The sequence below is a fragment of the Lampetra fluviatilis genome, chromosome 29, assembly GCF_964198595.1.
Source record: "Lampetra fluviatilis chromosome 29, kcLamFluv1.1, whole genome shotgun sequence".
In the NCBI taxonomy this organism is placed as follows: Eukaryota; Metazoa; Chordata; class Hyperoartia; order Petromyzontiformes; family Petromyzontidae; genus Lampetra; species Lampetra fluviatilis.
This window is the reverse complement of record NC_136303.1, coordinates 2,015,716-2,030,140: the sequence shown is the minus strand read 5'-3', so window position 1 is coordinate 2,030,140 and position 14,425 is coordinate 2,015,716. Positions and strand designations below refer to the sequence as shown.

The following is a 14,425-nucleotide window of genomic DNA, read 5'->3' as shown; positions in this document are numbered from 1 at the left end:
CAACGCAGCAAAATCCATAGTTGTACTGTGCGTCTATGGTCCCACATCTGCGCTCCAAACCGTCGCCAACAAATCGTTTGACCAGAACGGCGTGGGGAGAGGCCCTCGTCGAGCCAAAGATTGGCAACGTGCGGGCTGCCGCTACACGTGTGTAGATGTGTCACGCGTGTGGAAAGCTACAGTGCAGTATCAACAAAACACTGGTGCACTTTGCCACCACCGCACCCACACCCGTGGGAGTGGAGACACATTTCAGTGGCCAGGAAGGAACTCACATGGTATTGGAATGTCGGATAAGTGTTCCGTAAAAAAAAACAAGTTTTAATTGAACGCGATAATAGATCCCCGGTTTACATGAGCGAGACGGGACACCGCGATATGGGGGCAGGCCGTGCTGGAGCTGCTACGGGACAGCCCATAACAATCTCGAGATTCATCATCATAAGCTATGATCTATCCCACTCTGCTGGATGTATGCAGGTCAGGCTTACTGCGGTCCGCTATATATTAAGGTGTTATCGGCCAATTAATGAGTGTTTACATGTGGGAGAAAACCAGAGCACCTGGAGAAATCCATACGTGTAAGTGGGGGACACTCTATCCCACACAGATGGAACAGGTGGTGGAGTCCACATTTGCTGTACCGCCTTCTCTTGGCCAGCCAGGGAACGACATCTCAATGTCGAATTTCGCAACATTTGCGTGATCCACCAAACCCTCGCCTCTACAGTTCCATGACCAACCATGCCAAGTAGAAGCCCTGCTAGCCAGGGAATGCCCTACCCAAGTACTCTTCCTAAAAGTCAACATGATGTCATTAACTCGTGGATATTATCTCATTCATGTCGTTGTTCCTCCCGTCTCTCCGTGTGAGATCACAGTAAATAAATATCATATCAGTTTACATCGTTAATTTTTACCATATCACTTTTGTTTTAATCGTTGACAAGCTGAGTTGTGCTCTTGGGTAATTTGTTATTGATGTCTTGTATTTATTTGATAGAAATGGTTATTGGTTATTATGAATCAGTTCAATTCCTGGTGAGAAATATCCAAACCGATCCAATTATCTTTCTTAACAATCAATAGGATGACTCTAACCTGCGTATGCTCTCTTATCCAAATGTACCTCTCGTTGTCTCTCGGCGTATTTTCAAGGATGTGCCTGTCCATGCTTTTTCCCGGTGCACTTTGCAGCTTTTGTTGCATTTTCTCTGTCAATGTCGACGTTTCTTATTCACGTCACAACCTGTTTATAAACTGACGTCTTCAGGCACATTGGAATTGTTGACTTAATCATTAAGCTTCGGCTTTCCAAAAGAACGTACAACCTGCTCTTGTCTGCTTCTTTATTCCATCATTTCGATCCCGGTCCACCTTCAATAACTGTCCGAGGGTGGACACACCCTGACGTCATTTCCTGTTGTGTCCCTCTGCCAGATATCTCCTTTGTCATTCTCTCCATGTTTGTAATATGAATCGGCGACCCGATGTTATCGCCTTGGTTATGTTAGGGTTGGAATGCTGCCATGGTGTAATGGTCAGCACACTGTATGTATCTGTAGGCATGTACAGTGTGTTGAACTTCTTTTGCACCGTACGTAGCCAACCGTGCTCATCGAAGGTGCGAGGGAAGGACAACAAACTAAACACACAAAGCAGTTCTAAAGAAAGTAGTTTTCAATATAGATTTAAAAGTGGCTTCCTAATATCGGAAGGAAGAGCTTTCCAGACGGCCACAGAAATGCATCTGAAAGCGCACGATGCAAGAGGTCGCCAGTTCTATTCGATCTCCCGTTGTGGCAGTTTAAACTATGGACAAGTTTCTCAAATCCCCCCGCTGTATGAATGGGTAAACAACAGCAAATTTATCGTCAGGTCACATGTGGTGGGGTAAAATGTGGGTATTTCCACCTCTAGGTGTCATTTTATTGTTTGTTGCGGTTGCACCCAAATCAAGAGCCGAATGGCTCACAGGGTAAACCCTAATAAATGAAACTGAAAACTCTTCCAAGACGCCTGAATTAAGGCACGGTTAACATCAGTGGTGAGTGATACCTCAGCTGGCCCTGCTACACCCCCCCCCACCGCTCCTCACCAACCAACATTGACCAGCGTGGTGAAGTATGGTCAAACAACCTCAATGACCAAGACAGAATGGGGAGGCCTTCATTCAGCCATAAATTCACACAGCGCTGTAAAGTGTTATTATTATTATTGCAGATGTGATGGCTTTGATTGAGATATTTTTTTTTAAGAGTGGTATCGATTTTCTTTTGTCGCTTTTGGATTGCACTCTCATACTCACAGGCCCTTCGATTACACCCGTTGGGTTGCACTCCCTAATCCCTCACTTTAACATAGCCACTTCTGTGCCCTCTAATCTCTCACATTAACATCATACTAATCCCTCACATTAACATAGCCACTTCCGTGCCCTCTAATTTCTCACATTAACATCATGCTAATCTCTCACATTAACATAGCCACTTCTGTGCCCTCTAATTTCTCACTTTAACATCATGCTAATCTCTCACATTAACATAGCCACTTCTGTGCCCTCTAATCTCTCACATTAACACCATGCTAATCCCTCACATTAACATAGCCACTTCTGTGCCCTCTAATCTCTCACATTAACATCATGCTAATCCCTCACATTGACATAGCCACTTCTGTGCCCTCTAATTTCTCACATTAACATCATGCTAATTTCTCACATTAACATCATGCTAATCCCTCACATTAACATAGCCACTTCCGTGCCCTCGTCTAGGAGGCCGCTCTCCTAGCTTACTTTTACATGCTAATTTCTCACGTTAACATCACTAGCCCCGGCAACTTTATAACCCTTGAGCTACACCCATTTGAAACCTTTTTAAACAGTCTGCCTCAGCAGCAGACCATGCTTTCCCACCTGATGATGGACGTGATTTTACCGAAAGAACCAAAGAGTATGGATTCCTGCAGTCACGAAAGCTTCAAATCAAGAAAGAACATATTTGTATAATTCGAGGAAAAATCTAATTGTAATCCGAGTGACGGAGTCACTCCCCCACCCACTGTCCCTGCTAACAAAGAGGCCTTTGCTTCCAACGAAACCTTCATTCAGCCGGGTTCCCAGGCACACATACATGCACACACATTAACACAAATACATTAACACAAATACATACACAAAGACAGACGCACATACGTACAACAACAGCAGCCATTCGCCACTAACTGGTGGTTATGTCACTGCAGTGATTGTGCCAGGCTAGGTGCAGGTTGAGCCCAAGTGAAGTGTTGAAAGTTCACGGACAGCTCACGGGATAGACCCGGGGTGTTATTGGGTTAACTGCCTGAGATAAGTGACAGATGCACCACCTGTACTCCCAACTGCGCCACCTTGCTACATTTTATCCACCCAGCGCTCTGCTCGTTGTTGTGAGCGTCGTTCCTAAGCCTTGCGGTGTGTAAGAGCAACTGGCTTCCAACTACCCAAGTAGCATCCTTCATGAGCTTCTTCCCCATAGGCTGATCTTGACAATGCTGGTACCAGTCATCGGCAAGTCCACTCAGCTCCAGATTATCTTTAGCCGGTGCTGGGCTAAAGAAGAGATGGGCTGATGTGGTACAAGCAGGACGTGCTTGGACACGCGGTATCAGTTCAGATGTATCCCTCACCACTCACGCTAGCCGTGACTCGGGGTCGAACTCTGATTGCCGGACTCGCTATCCACGCACCAACGCTCGCCGCGCACACGCACTAAACCGAGATAAACTTTTTATTTCATCAAAGCAAGACCCACTGAGCTATGTAGCTGTTTTTCAGAAGCGAGCTGGCCTACAAATGATAGCTCAACGAAGTGGCTCAACATCACGTGGACATTCATAGCAGCCAAATACTCGAAACGCGTGATGTCGATTATAAATGTGGAGGGGAAAACCCGAGGAGCCGGGGGAAAAATCAACACACACTTCAATTAACAAAGACGTGCCGCATTAGAATTAATCTTGAAAATTACAACGAAATATGAAAAGGCAAAATTTTGCCCGAATTCATATTCCAATTAAAATATGTTGTTTCTGTCACAAAGCGGCTTTGCCAACTCGGGAAACGGATTACGTAAAATGTGTACACTCTGGTATATCAATCGTTCTATTTGTGAGCGTGGGCCGCGCTCACACCGCTGAGTTTTTCATTAACGCGGCCGCTGTTTCAAATCCTGCCCCCCCCCCGCCTCCTCCTCAGTCTGCCAACGAGCGCCGCTGCAAATCGAATTGAACAAGAAGTCGCTCCCGCTCTGCTCGCTCCCACGTGGCCCCTGTGGTGAAATCAACGCAGGGACACAATGGGGCCCCCCCTGCCCACCCACCCATGGCAGTGTAGACACCGAGGCATAAATAAGCAAAGGAAACAAGGAGCTTACGGGGGGACCGAAATTAGCTCAAGGGGCCCCGGGGTGGACAGAAACAACGAGTCCCGATTTATAGCGGGGCGCAAAATCCGGCAGCGAGTCGTCGGCACGCGTCCGAGACGTGTATTAAATATCAATTATCAACTCGAACGCGAATCCGGATAAATGTCACAATCAACGTATAAAACATTTCTGGCTTATATCTTGCATGTATCTCTCTCGCATCTCACTACAATCCCTATTTTTCTCGACGCTTGCCTGATCTCTCGTCCATATCTCTCGTGTCATTTCACTTGGCTTTTGCAAATTGAAAGGAGGGCCCTCGACAAATAATTGCTGCTCAGCACCGCTGCCCGATGGTCACCTCTCTTCCACCCTCTCGAACCGTTCCCCCCGAGTCACCCCTTCTCAACCCTCGTCACATGCCGCCCCCTCCCATCACATCCCCTACCCGTCACACATTTCCTCTCGGCCAGTGGCATTGTGTCGAGTTGTACGGGCGGTAACGACACCAGAGGGCCCACGTGGCCAGAAGGGCCCAGCCACCGGGCGAGGGCAAGAGGGGGGAAATTATTCACGAGGGACCCAGTCACACCTTGCTCCAGGGCCTACACCAACCGCACCACACCACTGCTCTCATCCCTGCAAAGCCTGACCTTTGACACCCACTATCGCCTTCCCTCTCATCCCCTCGCACACCCTTACTTCTGACTCCCTCGTGAGCCATCACCTCCCACTGCCTCCCATCCCCTCTGGTTCCATCACCTTTCACCTCGTTCCCCGTCTTACAAACAAAACAACGAGTCCGGATTCATAGCGGCGCGCAAAATCCGCGCAGCGAGTCGTCGGCACGCGTCGGAGGCGTGTACTAAATATCAATTATCAACGCGAATCCTGATAAACGTTGCAAGCTAATGAACATGTGAAACACATTTCTGGTTTATATCTTGCATGTATCTCTCTCGCATCTCAGTACAATCCCTATTTTTCTCGACACACAAACAAAACCCAGATTTCTCCCATCTCCTTCCAATCCCTCATTCTAATCCCTTATGTATTCCTTCCATTACTCCCTCAATCTCTCCTTCTCTACCTCCTTCCCTCCCTCACAGCAACCCTCCTCCATTCACGTTCTCCCTTCCTCCCTCCCTGCTTCCATCTCCCACTCACTCTCTCCCTCCCTGCCAGACTCCCTCTTTTCATCTCTCCCTCCTCGTGTCCCTCCCCCACATCCCGACGGTAGTCTAGTTGTTCCCAGGGAGACCAAGGGTCCCTAAGACTCACACTGCATCTCACCGCGTCTTCTTGTCGTGTTCTAAGTTTGTGTCCACGTCTCTGGGCCATTGTTTGCGTTTCATATAAAAAAAAAACACCTAACGATCGCCCACTCAGTGCTTTCACATCCCCGTGAAAATCTCTCACATGCATGCTGTAGTCATCATTAACACGATGATGAAGACACGCAAACACAAATGCAAAGAGATGCATACACACAAACTTATATACACAGAGAAACACAGACACACACACACAAAGCCATACACACAGAGAGCGACACAGCATACAGAAATGATGTATCTAAGGCTAAAGCATTGGATCTTTGTCTTTGTGTGTGTCTGTGTATATATGTGGGGAGCGGTAGTGTCGTGGTTAGCACGCTGCGCTATGAACCCGGCGACCCGAGTTTGATTCTCACTCACGGCCAACACCAGTGACGAGTATCTGAACCATTCCTGGGCCTCCCCTAGGTCGAGTCAGCCTCAAATACCCGGTGTGGTGTGTAAACATCGCCGTTCGGGAGACAAAGGCAGCCGGGCGTGGTGTTGGCCACCCACCCACTCGTATGTCATTCCGGCCTTCATTGGTGCTCACTAACAGCACTTGCCCCAAAAGTCTGGTAAGCCTATACAGGGGATCTTTGTCTTCATATGTGTGTCTAAAATGCAAAGTGGGGGAGCACAGGCAGTGCATCTGCCAGTCATCTGGGTTAACCCATAACACCTGGACCTGCCTCATGATCTCAAACCAGCAGCAGCCTCTGCCACTTCATGAGGCCTCAAAGGGCACCTAGCCTGGTGCAAGCACTGATAAATGAAAATTAAATAAATGAAAAACTGAAACTGATGTCATGTCATCATCACTTTGTGCAAAAATTGTGGCTGTTGTTGGCTAACAATCACTGACCCAACACTTTTGTAGCCTCATAAGAACCTCACAAACGTGTTCAGTTAGTACGGTCGCCTACACGGAACCCGATGATTTACGAAATGTAACCGAAGTAAGCATCACTTGGGTTTTTTCGTCGCTTCTAAATGACTGTGTTGAGCCTGCAAATCCATCACCGTGGAACGTGCCCATACACCCGTAAGCGGACGCTGTAAGCGCACCTCATAAATTATTTTCGCAGTGGCGTACAGCACAAAATGACAGCCTCGCCGTTCAAATGGCTTACACCCCCGTGTCCCATTGGTTAGCTGTCAAGCTGTAACGGCTCACACGTTCAAACGCGAGCTTGGACATGTGCCACTTGCAGGCCCTTCAGCACACACGCCGGATTGGTGGGGCGTGAGTGGTCTACACCGATTGGTGGGGCGTGAGTGGTACACACCGATTGGTGGGGCGTGAGTGGTACACACCGATTGGTGGGGCGTGAGTGGTAGACACCGATTGATGGGGCGTGAGTGGTACACACCGATTGGTGGGGCGTGAGTGGTACACACCGATTGGTGGGGCGTGAGTGGTACACACCGATTGGTGGGGCGTGAGTGGTCTACACCGATTGGTGGGGCGTGAGTGGTACACACCGATTGGTGGGGCGTGAGTGGTACACACCGATTGGTGGGGCGTGAGTGGTACACACCGATTGGTGGGGCGTGAGTGGTCTACACCGATTGATGGGGCGTGAGTGGTACACACCGATTGGTGGGGCGTGAGTGGTACACACCGATTGGTGGGGCGTGAGTGGTACACACCGATTGGTGGGGCGTGAGTGGTCTACACCGATTGGTGGGGCGTGAGTGGTAGACACCGATTGATGGGGCGTGAGTGGTACACACCGATTGGTGGGGCGTGAGTGGTCTACACCGATTGGTGGGGCGTGAGTGGTACACACCGATTGGTGGGGCGTGAGTGGTACACACCGATTGGTGGGGCGTGAGTAGTAGACACCGATTGGTGGAGCGTGAGTGGTAGACACCGATTGATGGGACGTGAGTGGTAGACACCGATTGGTGGAGCGTGAGTGGTAGACACCGATTGGTGGGGCGTGAGTAGTAGACACCGATTGGTGGGGCGTGAGTGGTAGACACCGATTGGTGGGGCGTGAGTGGTAGACACCGATTGGTGGGGCGTGAGTAGTAGACACCGATTGGTGGGGAGTGAGTGGTAAACACCGATTGGTGGGACGTGAGTGGTAGACACCGATTGGTGGGGCGTGAGTGGTACACACCGATTGGTGGGGCGTGAGTAGTAGACACCGATTGGTGGGGAGTGAGTGGTAGACACCGATTGGTGGGGCGTGAGTGGTCTACACCGATTGGTGGGGCGTGAGTGGTACACACCGATTGGTGGGGCGTGAGTGGTCTACACCGATTGGTGGGGCGTGAGTGGTCTACACCGATTGGTGGGGCGTGAGTAGTAGACACCGATTGGTGGGGAGTGAGTGGTAGACACCGATTGGTGGGACGTGAGTGGTAGACACCGATTGGTGGGGCGTGAGTGGTAGACACCGATTGGTGGGACGTGAGTGGTAGACACCGATTGGTGGGGCGTGAGTAGTAGACACCGATTGGTGGGGAGTGAGTGGTAGACACCGATTGGTGGGACGTGAGTGGTAGACACCGATTGGTGGGGCGTGAGTAGTAGACACCGATTGGTGGGGAGTGAGTGGTAGACACCGATTGGTGGGACGTGAGTGGTAGACACCGATTGGTGGGGCGTGAGTGGTAGACACCGATTGGTGGGACGTGAGTGGTAGACACCGATTGGTGGGGAGTGAGTGGTAGACACCGATTGGTGGGACGTGAGTGGTAGACACCGATTGGTGGGGCGTGAGTGGTACACACCGATTGGTGGGGCGTGAGTGGTACACACCGATTGGTGGGACGTGAGTGGTAGACACCGATTGGTGGGGCGTGAGTGGTAGACACCGATTGGTGGAGCGTGAGTGGTAGACACCGATTGGTGGGGCGTGAGTGGTCTACACCGATTGGTGGGACGTGAGTGGTAGACACCGATTGGTGGGACGTGAGTGGTAGACACCGATTGGTGGGGCGTGAGTGGTAGACACCGATTGGTGGGACGTGAGTGGTAGAAACCGATTGGTGGGACGTGAGTGGTAGACACCGATTGATGGGACGTGAGTGGTAGACACCGATTGGTGGAGCGTGAGTGGTAGACACCGATTGATGGGACGTGAGTGGTAGACACCGATTGGTGGGGCGTGAGTGGTAGACACCGATTGGTGGGACGTGAGTGGTAGACACCGATTGGTGGGGCGTGAGTGGTACACACCGATTGGTGGGGCGTGAGTGGTAGACACCGATTGGTGGGACGTGAGTGGTAGACACCGATTGGTGGGACGTGAGTGGTAGACACCGATTGGTGGGGCGTGAGTGGTAGACACCGATTGGTGGGACGTGAGTGGTAGACACCGATTGGTGGGACGTGAGTGGTAGACACCGATTGGTGGGGCGTGAGTGGTAGACACCGATTGGTGGGGCGTGAGTGGTAGACACCGATTGGTGGGGCGTGAGTGGTAGACACCGATTGGTGGGACGTGAGTGGTAGACACCGATTGGTGGGGCGTGAGTGGTAGACACCGATTGGTGGGACGTGAGTGGTAGACACCGATTGGTGGGACGTGAGTGGTAGACACCGATTGGTGGGGCGTGAGTGGTAGACACCGATTGGTGGGGCGTGAGTGGTAGACACCGATTGGTGGGGCATGAGTGGTAGACACCGATTGGTGGGGCGTGAGTGGTAGACACCGATTGGTGGGGCGTGAGTGGTAGACACCGATTGGTGGGACGTGAGTGGTAGACACCGATTGGTGGGGCGTGAGTGGTACACACCGATTGGTGGGGCGTGAGTGGTAGACACCGATTGGTGGGGCGTGAGTGGTAGACACCGATTGATGGGACGTGAGTGGTAGACACCGATTGGTGGGGCGTGAGTGGTAGACACCGATTGGTGGGACGTGAGTGGTAGACACCGATTGGTGGGGCGTGAGTGGTACACACCGATTGGTGGGGCGTGAGTGGTAGACACCGATTGGTGGGGCGTGAGTGGTAGACACCGATTGATGGGACGTGAGTGGTAGACACCGATTGGTGGGGCGTGAGTGGTAGACACCGATTGGTGGAGCGTGAGTGGTAGACACCGATTGGTGGGACGTGAGTGGTAGACACCGATTGGTGGGACGTGAGTGGTAGACACCGATTGGTGGGGCGTGAGTGGTAGACACCGATTGGTGGGGCGTGAGTGGTAGACACCGATTGGTGGGACGTGAGTGGTAGACACCGATTGGTGGGGCGTGAGTGGTAGACACCGATTGGTGGGACGTGAGTGGTAGACACCGATTGGTGGGACGTGAGTGGTAGACACCGATTGGTGGGGCGTGAGTGGTAGACACCGATTGGTGGGGCGTGAGTGGTAGACACCGATTGGTGGGGCATGAGTGGTAGACACCGATTGGTGGGGCGTGAGTGGTAGACACCGATTGGTGGGACGTGAGTGGTAGACACCGATTGGTGGGGCGTGAGTGGTACACACCGATTGGTGGGGCGTGAGTGGTAGACACCGATTGGTGGGGCGTGAGTGGTAGACACCGATTGGTGGGACGTGAGTGGTACACACCGATTGGTGGGGCGTGAGTGGTAGACACCGATTGGTGGAGCGTGAGTGGTCTACACCGATTGGTGGGGCGTGAGTGGTACACACCGATTGGTGGGGCGTGAGTGGTAGACACCGATTGGTGGAGCGTGAGTGGTAGACACCGATTGATGGGACGTGAGTGGTAGACACCGATTGGTGGGACGTGAGTGGTAGACACCGATTGGTGGAGCGTGAGTGGTAGACACCGATTGATGGGACGTGAGTGGTAGACACCGATTGGTGGGACGTGAGTGGTAGACACCGATTGGTGGGGCGTGAGTGGTAGACACCGATTGATGGGACGTGAGTGGTAGACACCGATTGGTGGGGCGTGAGTGGTAGACACCGATTGGTGGGGCGTGAGTGGTAGACACCGATTGGTGGGGCGTGAGTGGTAGACACCGATTGGTGGGGCGTGAGTGGTAGACACCGATTGGTGGGGCGTGAGTGGTAGACACCGATTGGTGGAGCGTGAGTGGTAGACACCGATTGGTGGGGCGTGAGTGGTAGACACCGATTGGTGGGGCGTGAGTGGTAGACACCGATTGGTGGGGCGTGAGTGGTATATGACAATTAGTGGGGTGCCATGAAGGGCTCAAACCCCACGGAATTCCAGGGGAAACTTGGTGGGGTTCAGTGAGAGAGCCCCTTTTGGCGGGATTAAGGGAATGGTTTGCGAAGGGGATAGCATCTGTTGAGGAGGTTCAACAAGGCTGGGGTATGAGGGTTGGGGTAACAGGTAACAGGTAATAGATAACAGATAACAGGATATGAGGGTTGGGGTAACAAGCTCTCAGCGTTCACTCTGATCTGTACTCCACGCGCTTCGTGTTGCTGGCTACAATAAAAGCCATTCGGTAACTGCACGTTAGAGTCCTCCTTTTTCATATCTATAAATACACTGTCACGGGCCCAACTAAAAAGGAGTGTTTTTTAATAATGAAACACGTTCAAAAATGCACTTTAAATAATGGAGCGAAAATACTTGTTTGATTTTGTGTCAAGGTGTAAGAGATGTGAGCCCAAGTTTTACGGCTCACAAACTATAACCAGCATCATCATCATCATCACCAGCATCATCGTCACCACCACCAGGAATCGAGAATGCACGTAGAATAATACAGAATAAACACAGAATACACACGGAATATACACGGAATACATACGGAATATACACGGAATATATAAGGAATATGCGCAGAATACACACGAAATATTCACGGAATATACACAGAATACACACAAAATATGCGCAGAATACACACAGAATATTCACATAATATACGCAGGATACACAGCGACGCGGCCTAGGAGAAGCACTTTCGCCGATTGTCACTGCGGAGGTTCACGGTTTGAATCCAGCGGCCGCCCTGGATATTACTCTGATGTGCGCAGTAGGGGGGAGAAAATACTACGCGACATCTGCAACTCAGTGAGCGGTAAAGTTCCCCTGACGTGATTCGCGAGAGCAGGACATTGTGTGCCGACGTCAGGGCTCCTCGTTTGACAAATGTGGACACTGACGCCGCTAATTACTCAATTTGGATTACGCACACACAGCGGTAATCATGGCCCCCTACTGGCAGACTAATACCGCAGGTCACTTTTACAAATTGCAACATATCTCAGTCTCTTGAGTTCTCGCCTGGTTACACTAAATACATTTGAGGAATATCGTGCCAACGTACGAAGAAGTGCCCATTTGCATCACCACAAGCCAGTGCAGAAAGAGACGTCACCCAACTACTTCTGAAGTCCCTTCAATGGGCCTCTTGAAGAAGCACGTGTTATATGCCCCGCAAAGAGTGTTCAATCAAACTACCTGCCGATGAAACTGTGAACATTTGCAATTATTCTCGGAGCTGCAAAAAAAAGTGAAGATTCTGAAATGTATCGTGATGGTTTTTTTGTGTGGTCACCGGTGATCAAGCTGAGACAAACAACAACAATAAAACATTTGTAATACTCTGCATTTATCCAGAAAAAAACCTCAGACTGCCTTTCAGGAGGGTCCTGCATCAGGATATTTGGCCAATTCAAACCAACTCACCACATGTGATCACCCAGCCTAATCACGGGCAGGTGAAAATAGAACGCGGAGTCAAACCCAGGTTCTCAACGATGCCAGCTCTGATATGGCCATGATAAACTCTGTGAGACAGCCATTCGCTTGCAAGAATGACATATTTTAGTTTCACCATCTTTTTTTTCAATGGCTACTCTCTCTCTCTCACAATAAAACACATTCACCTCCACTCAACCACACCATCGCACACTCCATACTCACCTCCACTCACCATACTACACACTCTCGGCTCCCCTCACCCCACCACACCAACACCCATCCCCCACCACACCATAGCCATGCGAAAGGAGAACTCACCCAGCACCCACAGCTCCATCTTGACCTCGTTGTCGCCGGTCAGGTCCGTGTTGGACACCACGGAGCACAGGTAGAAGCCCCCGTCGCCCCACTCCGTTTGGCCAAAGTACAGATCGGCGTCTTCATCGAGCGACAGGAGAGCAAGGGAGAGAGGCAGGGAGAGAGCGAGTGTTAGTTAAGAGTATAAGCGTGAGAGGGAGTGAGTGAGTGAGTGGTGGCGCAGTGGTTAGCGCGCTGCGCCACGAGCCCAGCGACCCGAGTTCAATTCCCGTTCACGACCACCAACACCAGTGACGATTATCTCAATCGATCCTGGGACTACCCTGGTGCGATGTGTATACAACACTACTAGGGAGTTTCGATTTAAAGCTTTCGTGACTGCAGGGATTCATCTTCTTGGTTCTTTCGGTAAAGTCACGTAGAAGGGAAGTAATAAAATAATAAAAATAAAACAATTCTCACGACGTTTCGGCCACAACGCAAGCAGCCGTCCTCAGGACTTTACGTGACTTTACCGAAAGAACCAAGAAGATGAACTACTAGGGAGACAAAGGCGGCTGGGTGTGGTGCTGGCCACCCACCCCCTCGTGTGCCGTGTCGGCCTTCAGAGGTGCTCGCTAACAGCACTTGCTCCAACAGTCTGTTCAGGCTATACGGGGGATCTTTGTCTTTGAAGAGTTTAGAAAGGAGAGTGCGTGAGAGAGCGCTAGGAGGGTGAGCATGTGAGCGAGAGAGTGTGAGTGTTGTAAAGAAATGAGTTGTGTGGGAGAGTTGGTGGAGGAGTGTTAGAGAAGAGTGAGTGAGGGTTAGGAAGTGCTCGAGAGTGACAGGCATTTGAGAGAGTGAAAGTGTAAGAGAGGTCGACAGGAGTGAGGGATCATGGGTGTGTGATGGTGAGACAGGAGAGAGAGAGAGAGTGCGGGAGAGTGGCAGTATTAGACAAATGTGGCCGGGCGTGGTACCGACCCCACGTTTGGCATGCCGGCCTTCGTTCATTCATCGCGCACAATCAGCGAAGGACCATTGCGCCAAACGTGTGACCTCTTGCGACAGCATTCACATAAACTGTTATTGCCATTCTAGATTTGAAGCTTTCGTGACTGCAAGGATCCATACTCTTTGCTGTGACGGTTCCACCTGAAGACGGAGGCTTTTGTTGTCTCCGAAACGTCGTGATTTAATTTATTTGTTTTCCCTTTTTAACCTACGTGACTTTACCGAAAAAACCAAAGAGTATGTTCTTGCCGACATACACCGGCGTATCATTGAGTTTGTTTGATCCACGGACCACACGGGGGGGAGGGGACCACGGGGGAGGTGCCATTCCTTAGACTTGACCCGACTGTACTTTCGTGCCCTCGCCCAGTAAACATGGAACGTTGGTCCAACTAAACTGAAATTCTAAAAACTAAACTAGTTTTTATTTCAGCACGTAAGGCCCCACTGGGCTGTTTCGCTCTTTTTCCGGGAGCGACCAGGCCACACATGATAACTCGACGTGGTGGCTCATCATCGCGTGGACAATTATAGCAGCGAAATTACTCTAAGCACGTGATGTTGATCCTCAATGTGGAGGAAAAAACCAGAGGACTCGGAAAAAATCCACGCGACCATGGGGAGAGAGACACGCAAACTCCAAATACACAACAGGTTTCAGGGTCGGGATCGAACCCACGACCTCCCGTATACCCGGCGGAGGTAGTTAACATCTCCTGGCCACCGTGGCGAAATGGTTCCAATCGTTGGTTCCACCCAATTGGAACAG

The 14,425-nt window shown here is 50.9% G+C and overlaps 1 protein-coding gene across 1 annotated transcript in view; it reads right to left on the bottom strand.

Annotated features, from left to right (window-relative positions):
- The window catches only part of LOC144942884 (uncharacterized), a 54,042-nt gene that overhangs the window by 16,641 nt on the left and 22,976 nt on the right, over positions 1–14,425 (bottom strand). The window contains exon 5 of the mRNA XM_078869886.1: positions 12,661–12,780. Coding sequence (XP_078726012.1) covers positions 12,661–12,780 — 120 coding nt within the window. The remainder of the gene's footprint in view (positions 1–12,660; positions 12,781–14,425) is intronic.